We start from the raw sequence: 16738 nt of genomic DNA on the forward strand, positions 1-16738 counted from the left end.
CTAGATGCAAACGATTCAGAAAAAAGCACAAAAACTAGTTGAAAACTCTTATGAAAACAATTTAATTAGTAAAAACACAAACCATGATTCTAATATGAATTTACACAAAATTAGTTTCTTAAATCCATAAACCCGAAATCAATTTGCTTAAATCTAATAAAAAAAAACACAAACCCTAGACTACTACAAATAGGATAAAATTAGTGTCAAAATCCTTAATAACTTAGCCATTTCTAACCAAAAATTAAGAGATTGTTAATTTTATCCGTCAAAATCACAAGTGATTAAGGTCACCTATGATTTACGAATATTATATGTGAATTCCTCATAATGGGTTATGAAGTTGGCCCGTTTTCCACCCATATCCCCAAAATATATAAACCCTAAAATTTAAAAATAACTCTTATTTTCAAACTTTCAAGTTAAAGAAAACCCTCAGTACTCAATCTAATGGCTCGAGAACAATATTCTCCCAAAAGCTTTATAAGTTATGTAAAAATTTTGTGTTTTATTCATCTTTAAACATGTTTTATACAGTTAGGATAAGTTTATGTATTATTTTTGGTTAAAATATGGAGGTGTTCGACTTTTTTAGAGGAGTTGCATGTAATAAAGGTTATATCATAGGTGTTTCAATCCTAACTGTGAATGTAAAAGTCACTGATGTGTACATCATTCATTAGTAACTTGTACATTCTTAAAAAAAAACAATAATCTAAAATCGCAGGCTTTTAGCCATCTACAGTTCTATAGGGTTTTTTTTTAATAGAAAAATGGGCTTTTCATAATTACTCAATATTGGGTGGGCATGAGGGATTTCATAGCCCACTAAGGGAAAATAAATCCCAACTCACATAGGCCAAATAGCAGGTGACTTTAGCCGCCTGATTTGAATGACTGTTTTTGAAAAACTCATTTTCCTTTCTAAAAATAACTAAGTAACTAAAGGTTCTAGCTATTTTTGTAAATTTTTTCTAAATATTATTATTAAGTTTTTATAATTTTCTCTAAATGTAATTCACCCTTTAATAATATATTCAAATTTAATCACCCACCAACAAATGTGGGGCTTGACCACCGGTGAGTAGCGAGTTTTACAACTGCAAAATCCTTCGACGAGACAACAAAGTCATGGATGCAAAAACTGATTTTCTTCTTAAAAAAATAATATATGTCTTGAATCAATAACATTAACTCACTTATATATTTTCGACAAAATCTTCGGTCAAGATTATGAATCAACCGCTTCACTTCTTAGTTCTTACCGATTCGTTGTTCAGGAAATAAAAGAATTGCGAATGATTTATTTTCCAGTCACTTTTTGTCCCCGAGCGTCTTATAGTTGCTGTATGGAGTTATTATTTCTATCTCTCTCAGGGCTTGCCAATGGGTCCGGGCAAGTTTGACGAGAGCCTCAGGCCCCCAAATGTCAAAGGCTCTTATTTTATAGTAGCTGTATGGAGCTAGCCCATTATGTTTTAGCCTGTTCCACTAATATGAGGCCCAATTATAATGTTATCAGGCGCCAAAAAAAAATTGAGGAAGCGGAGCGACTAGCGAGCGAGGCGTCAAGCATGCGATGTATATTCCGATTATTCGGATTTCTGTTGCATTATTTTGTTGTTAAAATCGATTTTGTTTTAATCTGATGTTCTGACTTCGTTTATTTTGATTTCTGTTGCATTTGGTTTTCTTATCCTAACTGTCTCATTATGAATTTCAAATTTCTGCTGTGTATTTGATTTCTGCTGTATTTCAATTTCTTACACAGCAGATGCCAACAGGTTACAGAACAGGAGGTACTCGCGAAGGGCCCAATTTTTATTTTTTTGCCCCGGCCCCCAAATCGTCTCTAAGATCATATTTCCCACACTAATCTCAAATGATGAGTGTTTTGGACGAGTACGAAGGCGCCGATGAATCATCGGTGGTGTCTTCGATGTTGTGGGTTCGTAACCTTCGCCGGTATATCAGATCAGATGTCGATCTTGAATCTGAAGCCATGCTGGGTACGTATTGTAAAAATTCTTATAAAATTACCCCAATTCTTTTCATCATAGAATGCACAAATCTAATCTGTGAATTTGGTGTTTGTGTGATTCGAATTGAATCCATAATTCAACAATGTTGTAGATATAGATACACGTGTAAATCTTTCATTTTCTTGCAGAGCTTCAAACAAGAAAAATCTTGCTTAATATTTTTAAAGAGAAGCAGCGAAAAAGTGCAAAAGCTGGCATAATCCCAAGTTTCTATAAGAGGGTTTTGATCTTGAATCTTGATTGTTTGCTTTCTTGTAAAAATATTGAAAATTTTGTCCATTCTTGATTGCTATTGCATGCATGAGAAGAGAATCTTTAGCCAGTTTTTGATAAACTTTTGGATTCTTATCTGTTCAGAAACCTGAGGATGGCTCCATTAGCCATACAGTTCAGAGGTTGGCAAAGTATCGTTTTTTAAAGGTATGTATATAATCTTAAACAATAATATAATGTGTTGATATTGATTTTTTTATCATTAGTTTTGTTTTTTTTTTTTTTTTTGTTTACTTTTAATTGCTTTCTGTATGTTGATGCAGAAGCAATCTGATATTTTGTTAAACTCTGATGACCTAGATGCTATGTGGCTTATCTTAAGAGAAAACTGTGTGATTGATGAAACCACTGGTTCTGAAAAGGTATTTTGTTTTAAAAAAATGATCACATTTATTTTGCTTATATTGTGAGATGTAACTATTTATTTCTCAAACTAATCTATATATAGGTGAATTATGAAGACTTTTGCCAAATTGCTTCTCTATGTACTGAACAAATTGGGTCAAAGTGTTATCGTTTCTTCAGCCCTTCAAATTTCATGAAATTTGGAAAAGATGAATCAGGAAGGATTCCCATTCTTCCTTTTTATCTGTACGTAATGCGCACGGTGAGATTTTATAAAATAATTTGTAGGCTGTAACTTTTTACACATAAATTTATATAAATCTCCAGTAATAAAAAAAAAAAAAAGTAATATTATTTACAATGTACAGGTCTCTCTTACACAAGCCAGAATTGATATGAGTGAGCTTGATGAGGATTCTGATGGTTTCCTTCAACCTTATGTGTGTACCCTTTTATTGTTTTTTCATTATTGATTTACTAGAAATTAATCATGTTTCTTAAAATTTTAGTTTTATTTTAAATTTTATGAGCATTGTATATCTTTATGACAGGAAATGGAGGCCTATATTAGAGGTCTTATTCCTAATTTGGCTCAGCTTTGTGACATGCCTACAGAATTTGTTCAAATGTATTGCCACATAGCTGCACATAAGTTCTTCTTCTTTTGCGATCCCAGTAGGCGAGGTTTGTCACTCTTATTTCTCTTTCATTTTTTTTTTTTTAATATCTTTTAGTTTTCATTATGTAAATCTTATATTTTTCTGTATATTTAAATTTGACTTTAGGGCGTTTCAGTGCTCATCTTTGAAGAATTATTTTATTCACAGGGAAGGCTTGCATAAAGAAGATTTTGCTCAGTAACTGTCTTCAAGAACTAATGGAATTGCACCAGGTTTTGATTCAATCTTTTTCACTTTTTAATAAATGAATACGATATTTAGTTTAGACTTTCAAAACAGATAACTTTATCCACTGTTAATTGTAATAGGAAAGTGAAGAAGGTGATGCTGAAAACACCGAGAACTGGTTTTCACTAGCATCTGCACAACGAATATGTGGTGAGTTTATTTAATATCTGATTTCAACACATGTAACTTTTTTATTTAATGTCTTATTTCAAAACTCAAATTTTTTTATATTTGCAGATGCGTTTCTTGACCTTGATAAAGATGGAAACAGCACGTTAAGCAAAGAGGAACTTCAAGGATATGCAGATGGGACGTTGACAGATATTTTTATCGAGAGAGGTAGTGAAAAAAGCGAATAATTTTTCAAAGGGTTAAATGCAAGAAGTAGCAAATGTACTTTGAACAGATTCTTACATCTTTTTATTTATTTTGTAGCATTTGATGAGCATGTCCACCATGGTAAAACTGTTATTGGGAATCCTTGGGAGATGGATTTTGAGAGTTTCCTTGATTTTGTTCTTGCCCTTGATAACAAAGATACTCCCGAGGGCTTAACTTATTTATTCAAGTGTCTGGATCTTCATGGAAGGGGATTCCTCACAGCAGCTGATATTCATATTCTATTTCGGTAACATTATACCCTTTTCATTTGTTTGTGTATGTTTGCTATTTTTTGTATTAAACCCTTTTGGGTGAATTAGGGATGTGCGTGAGAAATGGATTCAGGTGGGAAATTATGAATTATGCACTGAAGATATTCGAGATGAAATATGGGATATGGTGAAACCGGTTGATCCACTAAGAATCACACTTTCTGATTTGATAGCATGCAAACAAGGTGGTTCTATTGCTAGTATGCTTATAGATGTACGAGGGTTCTGGGCTCATGACAATAGGGAAAACCTTCTTCAAGAGGATTTAGAACCATGTGAACCCGATGCTGCTGGTCGCACCTAGTTTTGACCCAAATAAAATATCCAACTTATTAACATTTAAATGTTGCAACTCTTTTATTCTTAGTGTTCTGAATGTTATATATATATATATATATATATATATATATATATATATATATATATATATATATATATATATATATATATATATATATATATATATATATATATATATATATATATATATATATATATATATATATATATGCAACTCATATTTTTGTTTAAATCGGTTACAACATCTATATATTAGCTTGAAAATGGGTAAAATAAGCAAAATGTGCTTAAGAAATAATCATCTTAATAAACAAACTGTAAGTACCTTTTTAATATTATAAAAATAATATGTTTAATAAACAAATAAACAAATCGCAGATTAATGAATATAAAAAGAAATACATTTTTGATAAACAAATAAACAAATCGCAACCACAAGGATGAGCCGAGTAAAAAGTTCTTTATATCGATAGTATCCATAACTTTGACAATGGATATGTTGGATTGCACCCAATATTAGTTTACAAAATCAAGGAAATCAGTTATAAACAACGTTGATGGTATCCTAAAAAATGAAAATAGAATGTTGGATAATTACTTTCAATTTTCACAATTTTCAAAATATATTTTTTTTATTTGTTTCAAATCATAAATTAGAGTTATTGGATACTAAGTATCTTGCTTAGTTTTTATACAAAAATAAAAGAAGCAAGACACATGACAAAAAAAAGCAAAAAGAAAAAGGTCAATTGATGTTTAAATTGTTTTTTGGGTTTTGAAACAAACATACTATTAATGTTTATTTTGGTTTAAAGTTTCTTTTGGTATGATTTAATTTGGTTTGTGTATTTGAATCTTGCATTGCAAAATACTCAACTTTGTAATCCCTTTTGCCATGGTTTAACCAAATAACCCTTTGGATGTTGAGTTTACATGTCTAAAATGTGTACAGGTATGTCTTGTTTATTAATTAGGTTTATGGTGGTTCTTAACTTCCAAGTGTGAATGTTGACATGTTTATTGCTTTGGCATTTCTTTGGATTTTTAATGACATAAATCTAGCCAACACATGGTTAATGGATTTTTAATATTCTATGTTATGTAATTTTACTTGAAGGAGATTGAAGACTGATCCACTCACTTTGGAGATTTAATGTAATTTCCAATGATTTTTGTAGCGATTACAAAGATTATAGAAAAGGAAAAAGCAAGCCAAAATTATTTAAAATCCAATGATCTATTTGAAATATTATATTTTGGGATGCTATGGAATATTTATTCAAATATTTTATCAAACATATATATTTTATTCAACTCAAAACAAAATAAAAGGATAAAATAATCATTTTCAATAGTCAGCAGAGCTAGTTTGATGTGTAATTAAACAACATTATTTTCAGAGGCAAATGCAATCAGACCTTCAGACTCAATCACGTCTGACTCAGTCAGAAATTATCAAACAATCTTTAAATACCTTTTTAATATTATAAAAATAATATATTAATAGACAAATAAACAAATTATAGCTTAATAAATATAAAAAGAAATATATTTTTGATAAACAAACAAATCGCAACCACAAGGATGACCTAGTAAATAGTTCTTTTATATCGAACTTGTTTGACAACATCGGTAATGGAGACATTGATTTTGAACCCAATATTAGGTTAGAAAATCAACCAAACCATTTATAAACGGCGTTAAAAGATGATAACAGAATGTTGGGTAATTACTTTCAATTTTCAAAATATTTTTTATTTTATTTGATACAAACCATAAACTAGAATTATTAGATATTAAGTATCTTTCGTAGTTTTTATACAAAAAATAAACGAAGATCTTTACAGGTAAAACCCTTACCTTTGTGATAGAAAGATCTTTATATATATATATATATATATATATATATATATATATATATATATATATATATATATATATATATATATATATATATATATATATATATATATATATATATATATATATATATATATATATATATAAGGACACTAACTGATATTATGTATCATATCATATGTTGAGGACGATAATTATCACTACATTAATTTGATATGAACGTGCAACCTTGTCTTCAGAGGTATTATTGAATGTTTTTATTTTTGTTATGTAACTCCACATGATGCACATTTATTCGAAGTAAAGCATGTATTCACATAACAAAACTAATGCATTGATTTTTAGTATGGTAATCATATTTTAAAATTTTCTACATTGTCATCTCAATATTGTGATTAGAAAGATCTTTAAAAATAAATTTAAAGATTTTTTTTATAAAAACAACATCATATTTTGGAAATTGATATCATTTATGCAACACATGATATAACTTTTGTGAAAATTAAACAATTGCAAAATATAATGTTATTTCAGAATGGAGTCGTTATAAAATTGCAAGTTCGTAATATGGTTTTTAATAAAAGAAGTGATATTTTATGATAAGTTTTTTTTTAATTTGTCATGATATCCTTCCTTTTTGGTATTTTTGTGAATATTCTTAAATATTGTTTTTTTCGGTATTTTTATAAATATTATTTAAATATTACTTTAAAAAATACTCCTTTCATCTTATATTGTCACTTTTTATTTTTAAAGGCTTAACTTTAATCTTAAATATTTTTATTTGTATTATAAACTATTTTGACGTTTTTTTTTTTTTTTTTTTTTTTTTTTTTTTTTTTTTTTTTTTTTTTTAAATATTCTCTAAATATTAATAGAAGAAATAGTAAATGTTATTAGAGAAAGAAACAAAGTTTTTTCAGGTAAAACACATATGCGAAATTTTCCAAGTATAACAGGAGGGGAGAGAGACAGATTGAAACTTTGATTTGCTCGAACCTCGATTAGCTGAAATCGGTATAATCTCGATCGTGAGAAGGTATCTGATTAGCAATCTAATCTTATGAATTTGCTTCTAAATTTGTTAATCTGTGTATTTTTTTTTTCTCACACTCGTTGGGGATCTCCTACCGACTTCGATTTCTCTTTGATGATGATGTTGATAATTCATTATTTGATCTTTCTCTTCATTTATACACATGGATGAATCGAATTAATCGTTGCAATAGAGGAAAGTGTAATCGACGATTCGAAATCTCCTTTTTCTTTTTGTTGTGTTGCAGAACCTAAATTCGTTTCCTCGTTAATTCCGATTCCTGATAGCGTCTCGTACGAGTTAGAGCTCATTTTTTGTTTTCAGAAATTTTGATGATCTGTTTAGCTGCTTTTATGTATGTCAGTAATCTGATGAGTGTTTATAGCTCACGCGTAATGACTCTTTCTTTTTTGTTTTTGAAGTCTTTGTCAAGACCAATCGAGTGATTATCTTAGTTAGATACAAGAGACACACTAGTACATACATATTGCCAGATGTAAAATTGACTGATTATTTTTGTTGTGCAGCTGCAAAATGGCCTCGGTTGTTGCAAAACCATGTAGTAATAGTAGTAGCAGTAGTTCCAGTCATGTATCAGCTGTTGCAATGGTGCAAGAAAATGGGAGTAGGAATAAGAGAAAGTTTAGAGCTGATCCACCACCTGTAACAGACCCAAGCAAAACAAGTTCTCCTTCGCACAGTGAATGCCTGGGTTATGAGTTCTCTGCTGAAAACTTCAATGGTTGTGACATGTGTAGCTTCAGCCATGAGAACACAGATCCTGTTGAACTCGATCTAGGGCTCTCTTGTTCAGTGTCAGTAGGAGGAACATGTGAGGGCGGGCGTAATCATAACATTAACAGAGCAGAAATAGAAGCAAGCGATGAATTCCATGATGCTGATTGGAGTGATCTGACGGAATCTCAGCTGGAAGAGCTTGTCTTAGCAAACCTGGACACGATTTTCAAGAGTGCCATTAATAAAATAGTTTCTTTCGGTTACACGAAAGAAGTTGCTACTAATGCTGTTTTGAGGTCTGGTCTTTGTTATGGGTGTAAAGATGCTGTGTCAAATATCGTGAACAACACTTTGGTTTTCCTTAGGAATGGGCAAGAAGTTGATTCATCAAGAGAGCATCAGTTTGAAGATCTACAACAGATGGAGAAGTACATATTGGCTGAACTTGTGTGTGTTGTTCGTGAAGTCAGGCCTTTCTTCAGTACAGGGGATGCAATGTGGTGCTTGTTGGTATCTGACATGAATGTCTCTCATGCTTGCACAATGGACAGCGAGTCTTTAAGTAGTAGTAGTAGTAGTAATATGGTTGGTGATGTGTCTGATCCCAATTCCACACAAACACAGCCAAGAAAGGAAGTTAATAGCAGTGAAAGTCAGAACCCAAATCATTCTTCCCTTTGTCCCCATAAATCGGCTTCAGAACCTCAACCACCTGTAATGACCTCTTGTGGACATAATAATTCTAGCTTTAGCAGCCCACCAGTTAAACCAAAGACTCCCTTTGTTTTAAATAGATTTGCATCAGAGAAAGAGAACCATGTGAGTAAATGTAAATCCCAAAACCATGAAGAAAAGTTTGTGAGTGGTAGAAAGATTACTGGAATCAGTAAAAGAGAATCAATACTGAGACAAAAGTCTGTTCATTTGGAGAAAAGCTATCGTACATATGGCTCTAAAGGGTCTTCAAGAACAGGAAAACTCACGAATTTTGGTGGGTTGCTATTGGATAAAAAACTAAAATCCGTATCAGAATCTACAGGTATCAATCTCAAAAACCTGTCTTTGAAAATAAACAAGGGAGTGGCACCTCAACCTCAACGTTCAGATTTCAACACAGAGACTTGTGGTAATAGCAATCCTCCTACGTTACCAAAAACCCATAATAACCCTCCTGCATCTGCATCTGCATCTGCATCTGAAACTGAATTATCTCTTTCAAACCCACCAAAACAAAATGATGTTCATGTTTCTTCTAATCCTAGTTTTTCAGCCATCCCATATGACAAATGGATCTCACATGCTAAAAAAGATGAAACAATTATGAAACTGGTTCCAAGGGTACATGAGCTTCAGAACCAGTTACAGGAGTGGACAGAATGGGCGAATCAGAAGGTTATGCAAGCTGCACGCAGACTTGGTAAAGACAAAGCTGAGCTGAAAACACTTAAATTGGAGAAAGAAGAAGTGGAAAGGTTAAAAAAGGAAAAACAAACATTAGAGGAAAACACAATGAAGAAGCTTTCTGAAATGGAGAATGCTTTGTGTAAGGCGAGTGGGCAGGTGGAACGAGCTAATTCTGCTGTTCGTAGGCTGAAAGTTGAGAATTCCAATTTGAGACATGAGATGGAGGCTGCGAATTTAAGGGCTGCTGAGTCAGCTGCCAGCTGTGAAGAGGTGTCAAAAAGAGAGAAAAAGACGCTTATGCAGTTTCAGTCATGGGAGAAGCTAAAAAGCTTGATTCAGGAGGAGCTTATAGCCGAGAAACGCAAGTTCACACAGTTACAACAGGATCTTCAAGTAGCTAAACAACAGCAAGATCAACTTGAGGTATTTCATTCGTTTTTATCATTTTTCATGTAACTTACTATCAAGTATGAATTTGGTCTTTTTTAATTGCAGAGCCGATGGAAACAGGAAGAGAAAGCAAAAGAAGAGTTGGTGAGAGAAGCGAATTCGTATAGAATAGGTAGGCTAGAGGCGGAATCTTCAGCCAAATTAAGAAACGAGTTAACAAGATTAAAAGCAGATAAAAATCTACAAAGATACAAACAAGATATCGAAAAGCTTCAAAAGGAAATCTCCATGTTGAATCTAAAATCCGATTCTGTAAAAATAGCTGCTTTAAGGGGTGGTGTTGATGGAAGCTACGCAAGTAAATTAACCGAAATCAAAACCTCAAATTCCCAACAAGAATACCAGACACAGACACTTTACACCTCCAAAATAATGAATAATAATAACCCCCATGGTATTGGTAATTGTAATGGTGGTGGAGTAGGGGTAAAACGGGAAAGGGAATGTGTTATGTGTTTGTCTGAGGAAATGTCGGTTGTGTTTCTGCCATGTGCGCATCAAGTTGTGTGTACGACTTGCAATCAACTTCATGAGAAACAAGGAATGAAAGAGTGTCCTTCGTGTAGAGGAGCTATACACAGGCGTATTTGTGTACGCTATGCTCGTTCTTGATGAACACAAACTCGGGTTTTTTTTTTTTTTTTTTTTTTTATATATATACTTTTTTTGCGAAATAATTGAGTGCGGAATGTTTTTTTTTTTTTTTTTTTTCATATTTTGTTTCGCGTGTTGATGAAAGTTTGGACATTTGAGGTTGTTATAATGATTGCTTAAAGTTAAAACCAATTGTCTTGTGTTGGGGTTTGATGTAATAAAGACATGTAGGTTACTAAGGTCAGACTTTTGGGTTTTTTTTGGTGGTGTTATGTTTTTTAGTTGAGTTGTATCTAAAATTTTGGATGTGTGAGATTGATCTTCGGATCCGGATCCGTATACAGGCGAGTCACCCTTCGGGTCCAGTCATCCTCGGGATGGAATACCCTGGATGGAATGCCACATAATAGGTCCAGTCAACAATCGGGTTGGAATACCTCATGCCCAGTCAACTATCGGATTGGAATACCCCAGGCTTAGTCATCCTCGAGATGGAATACTTTCGGGCCCAATCAACCATCGGGTTGGAATGCCCACGGTCTGTTGGCCCACACACATAGCAGTAAAGCCTCAACCACCAACCAAAATACGTGCACATATAACAAATAAACATATAATAGGTCATTAGACAATCAGGCAGGTCTACATATCACTAAGCATAATATCATCCTATATACCTAGATACGATTCTAACATATCACTACAACACGATAACATACAACACGATAATATACCATCACATAATAGAATATCTAATCCAATGGGCCGGCTTTGGCGCTTTAGACCCATAAGTACAGTGAGGAAAACTTACCTCACAGTTTGGACAAAAGCTGATGAGGTCTTGACTCCGAATCTCATCTCTAACCGCCACATATCCAACCAAATGACCAATTCTCAATCACAATCTCAAAATACCTAAAATACCCTGAAGTCAAACTTGGTCAAAGTCAAAGTCAAACCGATCAAAATCCATAAGTCAACCGAGTCAACTCGGCCGAGTCGACACAGTACGTGTACACGGGGCGTACTCCGAAGGTACGCTGGGCCTACTCAAGCCTTGACCACAGTCGGGACATTTGACCTCCTACGCGTTGTGTACCCAGATTACGCAGGGCGTACACCCAAACTTCCTAAACTCCATCAAGAGCTTATTGCCTTAAGGTCTTAAGTCCCATTTCCAGATCCAAGGCTAAATCATCCTCAAGAGTCATTAAGTTTCCAACTTTATGACATTGCATGTCCATTAAGTGCTTAACTCAAGGTCTTAATACATTAAGACCTTCTAGAGAGTGCATAGAGCAAAACCAACCATTAAGACCCCATTTTTATGACTCAAGACCCTTCCTAAGGTCTGAAAGGACAACTTAATGGGTCAAGAACATGCCATGTCCAAGAATATCATTTTGGGACCAAAAGTGACTTAAAAGAGTGGAATTTCTAGACCTATAAGATTTAGTGCCAAAGTTGCAAGCTTTATACCTCCTGTAGATTGCAATCAAGGTAGAAATCCCAGATCCAAAATGCTTCAACTCCAAGATCTTCTCACCACCTTCTTATTTCTTCAAAACCACCTCAAACTCTCTTAAAGGCTCCAAAATTGCTCTATTGCTCTTAGGCGCGCCCTAGTACGCTTAACGTACACACATAGCCCAGTCCCAAAACTCCATTAACAACTTATTTCATTAAGCCCTTACGTCCAAAACTCAGATCCAAGCCCAAAATGATGTCCTAAGTCATAAAGTTTCCAACTTTATGACTTTGCATGGCTATAAACTACTTAATGTCCAAAAACCTAAGTTCTTAACCCAATAAGACACCACAACTCTTGTATAGAATGGAGAGAAGGGCCAAGATCACATTTTTATGGTTCATAATAACTCCATAATGGATAAAGTTTCCAACTTTATCCATTAGAATGGTCCCAACAAACAAGATCTAGTCTTTAGGTCTTAAAGGGACCCAAAAGTGCATCTTTTCAATTTAATCCATTAAGTCCAAGTCTCCAATCCTTCAGATCTGAATCAAAATGATGTTTAGATGGATAAAGTTTCTAATTTTATCAATAGAAAGGTCACAAACTTTCAAGATCTAAATTTATGCACTTAAAGTGACTAAAAGCTCATAACACTCAAAACTGGCCAGATCTAATAATCTCATCATCAAGATTCAAACTTTATACCTCTAAAAGAAAGATCAAGGTGCACAAAGTCTGGATCTACAAGCTCCAATGCAACAAACACTTCTTCAATGAGTTCCTTTTTCTCCAAGACCTCAAACCAAAAAATTAATAACAAAATATATGTTGGTCATATTACTTTTTGTCCTATTCGTTAGTCAAAACCTCAAACCAAACAGAAAATAGATTTCATAGTATCTCAACCAAACGTCTAACAAATTCCAATTCGATTGGATTCTAATTCCTTTGATATATTCTATTCCTCCCAAAAACATTATGTGAACCGAACATCCCAATTTCTTTGACATATTCATTCCTTTCAATTATTGTTTGATTCGCCAATTACAACAAAATATGACTAAACTGAAATTTGAGATTTCATTTGTCAAAAAGAAATTTGGTTTTAAGTATATAATTATAAAATTAATGTTATTATTGTAGATTATATTCATTTTAGGTATCATATAATTGTATATTTGTATATGCCCATATCATGCAAAATGTTCATTAATTTACTCGTTACAAAATTTATGGTTAATATAACATCTTTCGTCCTTCATGCAACATCAACATTCTCCCGGATAGCAAAACCTTGGTAGGCAATTTACAAGCTCGATCTTCTCGTTTTCATCATTACTATTAGTATTATTAACATAACTCCATTTCTTACCTTCAATTTCTGATGAACACTCATCATAGTAATCTACATTACCTGATTCACAAAGAACATGTCATTTACTAAAAACACAATTAATAATTTTCAATTATATATGTGTGTCTCTTTAGAGAAACTTATCACCGTAATCTCCATTACCTGATTAAAAAAGAACATGTAGTTTACTAAAAAACAATTAAGAATTTTCAATTATATATGTGTGTGTCTCATTAGAGAAAAATACGAACACTTATTAATCATAGTGGTTGAAATTAGGATCAAAAGAAGAAAGAGAGTAAGAGATGTATTGTTGAGGCCATCATCGAAACACAAAATGATTTTTTTGCGAATTTGTGAGATGAGACTGGCATTTAAATGTGTATAATTTTTATTGTATTTGTTTAAAATGTTAATTAATTATACGTTTTTTTTTTCTCTTGTTTATTATCGAAAATATTTATAAAATTTTATTAAATTAATAAGATGTAATATATATATATATATATATATATATATATATATATATATATATATATATATATATATATATAATCAGGTAATGGAGATTACGGTGATAAGTTTCTCTAAAGAGACACACACATATATAATTGAAAATTATTAATTGTTTTTTTAGTAAATGACATGTTCTTTGTGAATCAGGTAATGTAGATTACTATGATGAGTGTTCATCAGAAATTGAAGGTAAGAAATGGAGTTATGTTAATAATACTAATAGTAATGATGAAAACGAGAAGATCGAGCTTGTAAATTGCCTACCAAGGTTTTGCTATCCGGGAGAATGTTGATGTTGCATGAAGGACGAAAGATGTTATATTAACCATAAATTTTGTAACGAGTAAATTAATGAACATTTTGCATGATATGGGCATATACAAATATACAATTATATGATACCTAAAATGAATATAATCTACAATAATAACATTAATTTTATAATTATATACTTAAAACCAAATTTCTTTTTGACAAATGAAATCTCAAATTTCAGTTTAGTCATATTTTGTTGTAATTGGCGAATCAAACAATAATTGAAAGGAATGAATATGTCAAAGAAATTGGGATGTTCGGTTCACATAATGTTTTTGGGAGGAATAGAATATATCAAAGGAATTAGAATCCAATCGAATTGGAATTTGTTAGACGTTTGGTTGAGATACTATGAAATCTATTTTCTGTTTGGTTTGAGGTTTTGACTAACGAATAGGACAAAAAGTAATATGACCAACATATATTTTGTTATTAATTTTTTGGTTTGAGGTCTTGGAGAAAAAGGAACTCATTGAAGAAGTGTTTGTTGCATTGGAGCTTGTAGATCCAGACTTTGTGCACCTTGATCTTTCTTTTAGAGGTATAAAGTTTGAATCTTGATGATGAGATTATTAGATCTGGCCAGTTTTGAGTGTTATGAGCTTTTAGTCACTTTAAGTGCATAAATTTAGATCTTGAAAGTTTGTGACCTTTCTATTGATAAAATTAGAAACTTTATCCATCTAAACATCATTTTGATTCAGATCTGAAGGATTGGAGACTTGGACTTAATGGATTAAATTGAAAAGATGCACTTTTGGGTCCCTTTAAGACCTAAAGACTAGATCTTGTTTGTTGGGACCATTCTAATGGATAAAGTTGGAAACTTTATCCATTATGGAGTTATTATGAACCATAAAAATGTGATCTTGGCCCTTCTCTCCATTCTATACAAGAGTTGTGGTGTCTTATTGGGTTAAGAACTTAGGTTTTTGGACATTAAGTAGTTTATAGCCATGCAAAGTCATAAAGTTGGAAACTTTATGACTTAGGACATCATTTTGGGCTTGGATCTGAGTTTTGGACGTAAGGGCTTAATGAAATAAGTTGTTAATGGAGTTTTGGGACTGGGCTATGTGTGTACGTTAAGCGTACTAGGGCGCGCCTAAGAGCAATAGAGCAATTTTGGAGCCTTTAAGAGAGTTTGAGGTGGTTTTGAAGAAATAAGAAGGTGGTGAGAAGATCTTGGAGTTGAAGCATTTTGGATCTGGGATTTCTACCTTGATTGCAATCTACAGGAGGTATAAAGCTTGCAACTTTGGCACTAAATCTTATAGGTCTAGAAATTCCACTCTTTTAAGTCACTTTTGGTCCCAAAATGATATTCTTGGACATGGCATGTTCTTGACCCATTAAGTTGTCCTTTCAGACCTTAGGAAGGGTCTTGAGTCATAAAAATGGGGTCTTAATGGTTGGTTTTGCTCTATGCACTCTCTAGAAGGTCTTAATGTATTAAGACCTTGAGTTAAGCACTTAATGGACATGCAATGTCATAAAGTTGGAAACTTAATGACTCTTGAGGATGATTTAGCCTTGGATCTGGAAATGGGACTTAAGACCTTAAGGCAATAAGCTCTTGATGGAGTTTAGGAAGTTTGGGTGTACGCCCTGCGTAATCTGGGTACACAACGCGTAGGAGGTCAAATGTCCCGACTGTGGTCAAGGCTTGAGTAGGCCCAGCGTACCTTCGGAGTACGCCCCGTGTACACGTACTGTGTCGACTCGGCCGAGTTGACTCGGTTGACTTATGGATTTTGATCGGTTTGACTTTGACTTTGACCAAGTTTGACTTCAGGGTATTTTAGGTATTTTGAGATTGTGATTGAGAATTGGTCATTTGGTTGGATATGTGGCGGTTAGAGATGAGATTCGGAGTCAAGACCTCATCAGCTTTTGTCCAAACTGTGAGGTAAGTTTTCCTCACTGTACTTATGGGTCTAAAGCGCCAAAGCCGGCCCATTGGATTAGATATTCTATTATGTGATGGTATATTATCGTGTTGTATGTTATCGTGTTGTAGTGATATGTTAGAATCGTATCTAGGTATATAGGATGATATTATGCTTAGTGATATGTAGACCTGCCTGATTGTCTAATGACCTATTATATGTTTATTTGTTATATGTGCACGTATTTTGGTTGGTGGTTGAGGCTTTACTGCTATGTGTGTGGGCCAACAGACCGTGGGCATTCCAACCCGATGGTTGATTGGGCCCGAAAGTATTCCATCTCGAGGATGACTAAGCCTGGGGTATTCCAATCCGATAGTTGACTGGGCATGAGGTATTCCAACCCGATTGTTGACTGGACCTATTATGTGGCATTCCATCCAGGGTATTCCATCCCGAGGATGACTGGACCCGAAGGGTGACTCGCCTGTATACGGATCCGGATCCGAAGATCAATCTCACACATCCAAAATTTTAGATACAACTCAACTAAAAAACATAACACCACCAAAAAAAACCCAAAAGTC

At 33.2% G+C, this 16738-nt stretch overlaps 2 protein-coding genes across 3 annotated transcripts; both read left to right on the forward strand.

The window, feature by feature from the left end:
• Nucleotides 1–1539: 1539 nt before the first annotated feature.
• On the forward strand, nucleotides 1540–4606 carry LOC111905190 (probable serine/threonine-protein phosphatase 2A regulatory subunit B'' subunit TON2). 2 transcript variants are annotated; one of them, XM_023900864.3, is made up of 12 exons: nucleotides 1540–2009; nucleotides 2171–2262; nucleotides 2400–2462; nucleotides 2579–2677; nucleotides 2764–2922; nucleotides 3029–3100; nucleotides 3212–3344; nucleotides 3488–3552; nucleotides 3649–3718; nucleotides 3806–3907; nucleotides 4004–4196; nucleotides 4270–4606. In XM_023900864.3, the coding sequence occupies exons 1-12, from the start codon at nucleotides 1883–1885 to the stop codon at nucleotides 4523–4525; spliced, it is 1431 nt and encodes a 476-aa protein (XP_023756632.1). In that variant the 5' UTR covers nucleotides 1540–1882; the 3' UTR covers nucleotides 4526–4606. The 2 variants fall into 2 exon arrangements, with proteins under 2 accessions (XP_023756632.1, XP_023756634.1); XM_023900866.3 differs by lacking the exon at nucleotides 2171–2262 and having other exon boundaries at nucleotides 1541–2009.
• Nucleotides 4607–7283: 2677 nt separating this feature from the next.
• Nucleotides 7284–10942, forward strand: LOC111905236 (putative E3 ubiquitin-protein ligase RF298). The gene is made up of 3 exons (XM_023900926.2): nucleotides 7284–7420; nucleotides 7945–9982; nucleotides 10055–10942. The coding sequence occupies exons 2-3, from the start codon at nucleotides 7952–7954 to the stop codon at nucleotides 10619–10621; spliced, it is 2598 nt and encodes an 865-aa protein (XP_023756694.2). The 5' UTR covers nucleotides 7284–7420; nucleotides 7945–7951; the 3' UTR covers nucleotides 10622–10942.
• The last annotated feature ends 5796 nt before the right edge of the window (nucleotides 10943–16738 follow it).

This window comes from Lactuca sativa, chromosome 3 (assembly GCF_002870075.4).
Source record: "Lactuca sativa cultivar Salinas chromosome 3, Lsat_Salinas_v11, whole genome shotgun sequence".
In the NCBI taxonomy this organism is placed as follows: Eukaryota; Viridiplantae; Streptophyta; class Magnoliopsida; order Asterales; family Asteraceae; genus Lactuca; species Lactuca sativa.

Coding starts and splice junctions, on each gene's coding strand:
- LOC111905190 (XM_023900864.3), top strand. CDS start 1,883: ATGATGAGTGTTTTGGACGAGTACGAAGGCGCCGATGAATCATCGGTG. Junction 2,263..2,399: donor TCCCAAGTTTCTATAAGAGG/GTTTTGATCTTG, acceptor TTATCTGTTCAG/AAACCTGAGGATGGCTCCAT. Junction 3,101..3,211: donor ATGGTTTCCTTCAACCTTAT/GTGTGTACCCTT, acceptor TCTTTATGACAG/GAAATGGAGGCCTATATTAG.
- LOC111905236 (XM_023900926.2), top strand. CDS start 7,952: ATGGCCTCGGTTGTTGCAAAACCATGTAGTAATAGTAGTAGCAGTAGT. Junction 9,983..10,054: donor AACAGCAAGATCAACTTGAG/GTATTTCATTCG, acceptor TTTTAATTGCAG/AGCCGATGGAAACAGGAAGA.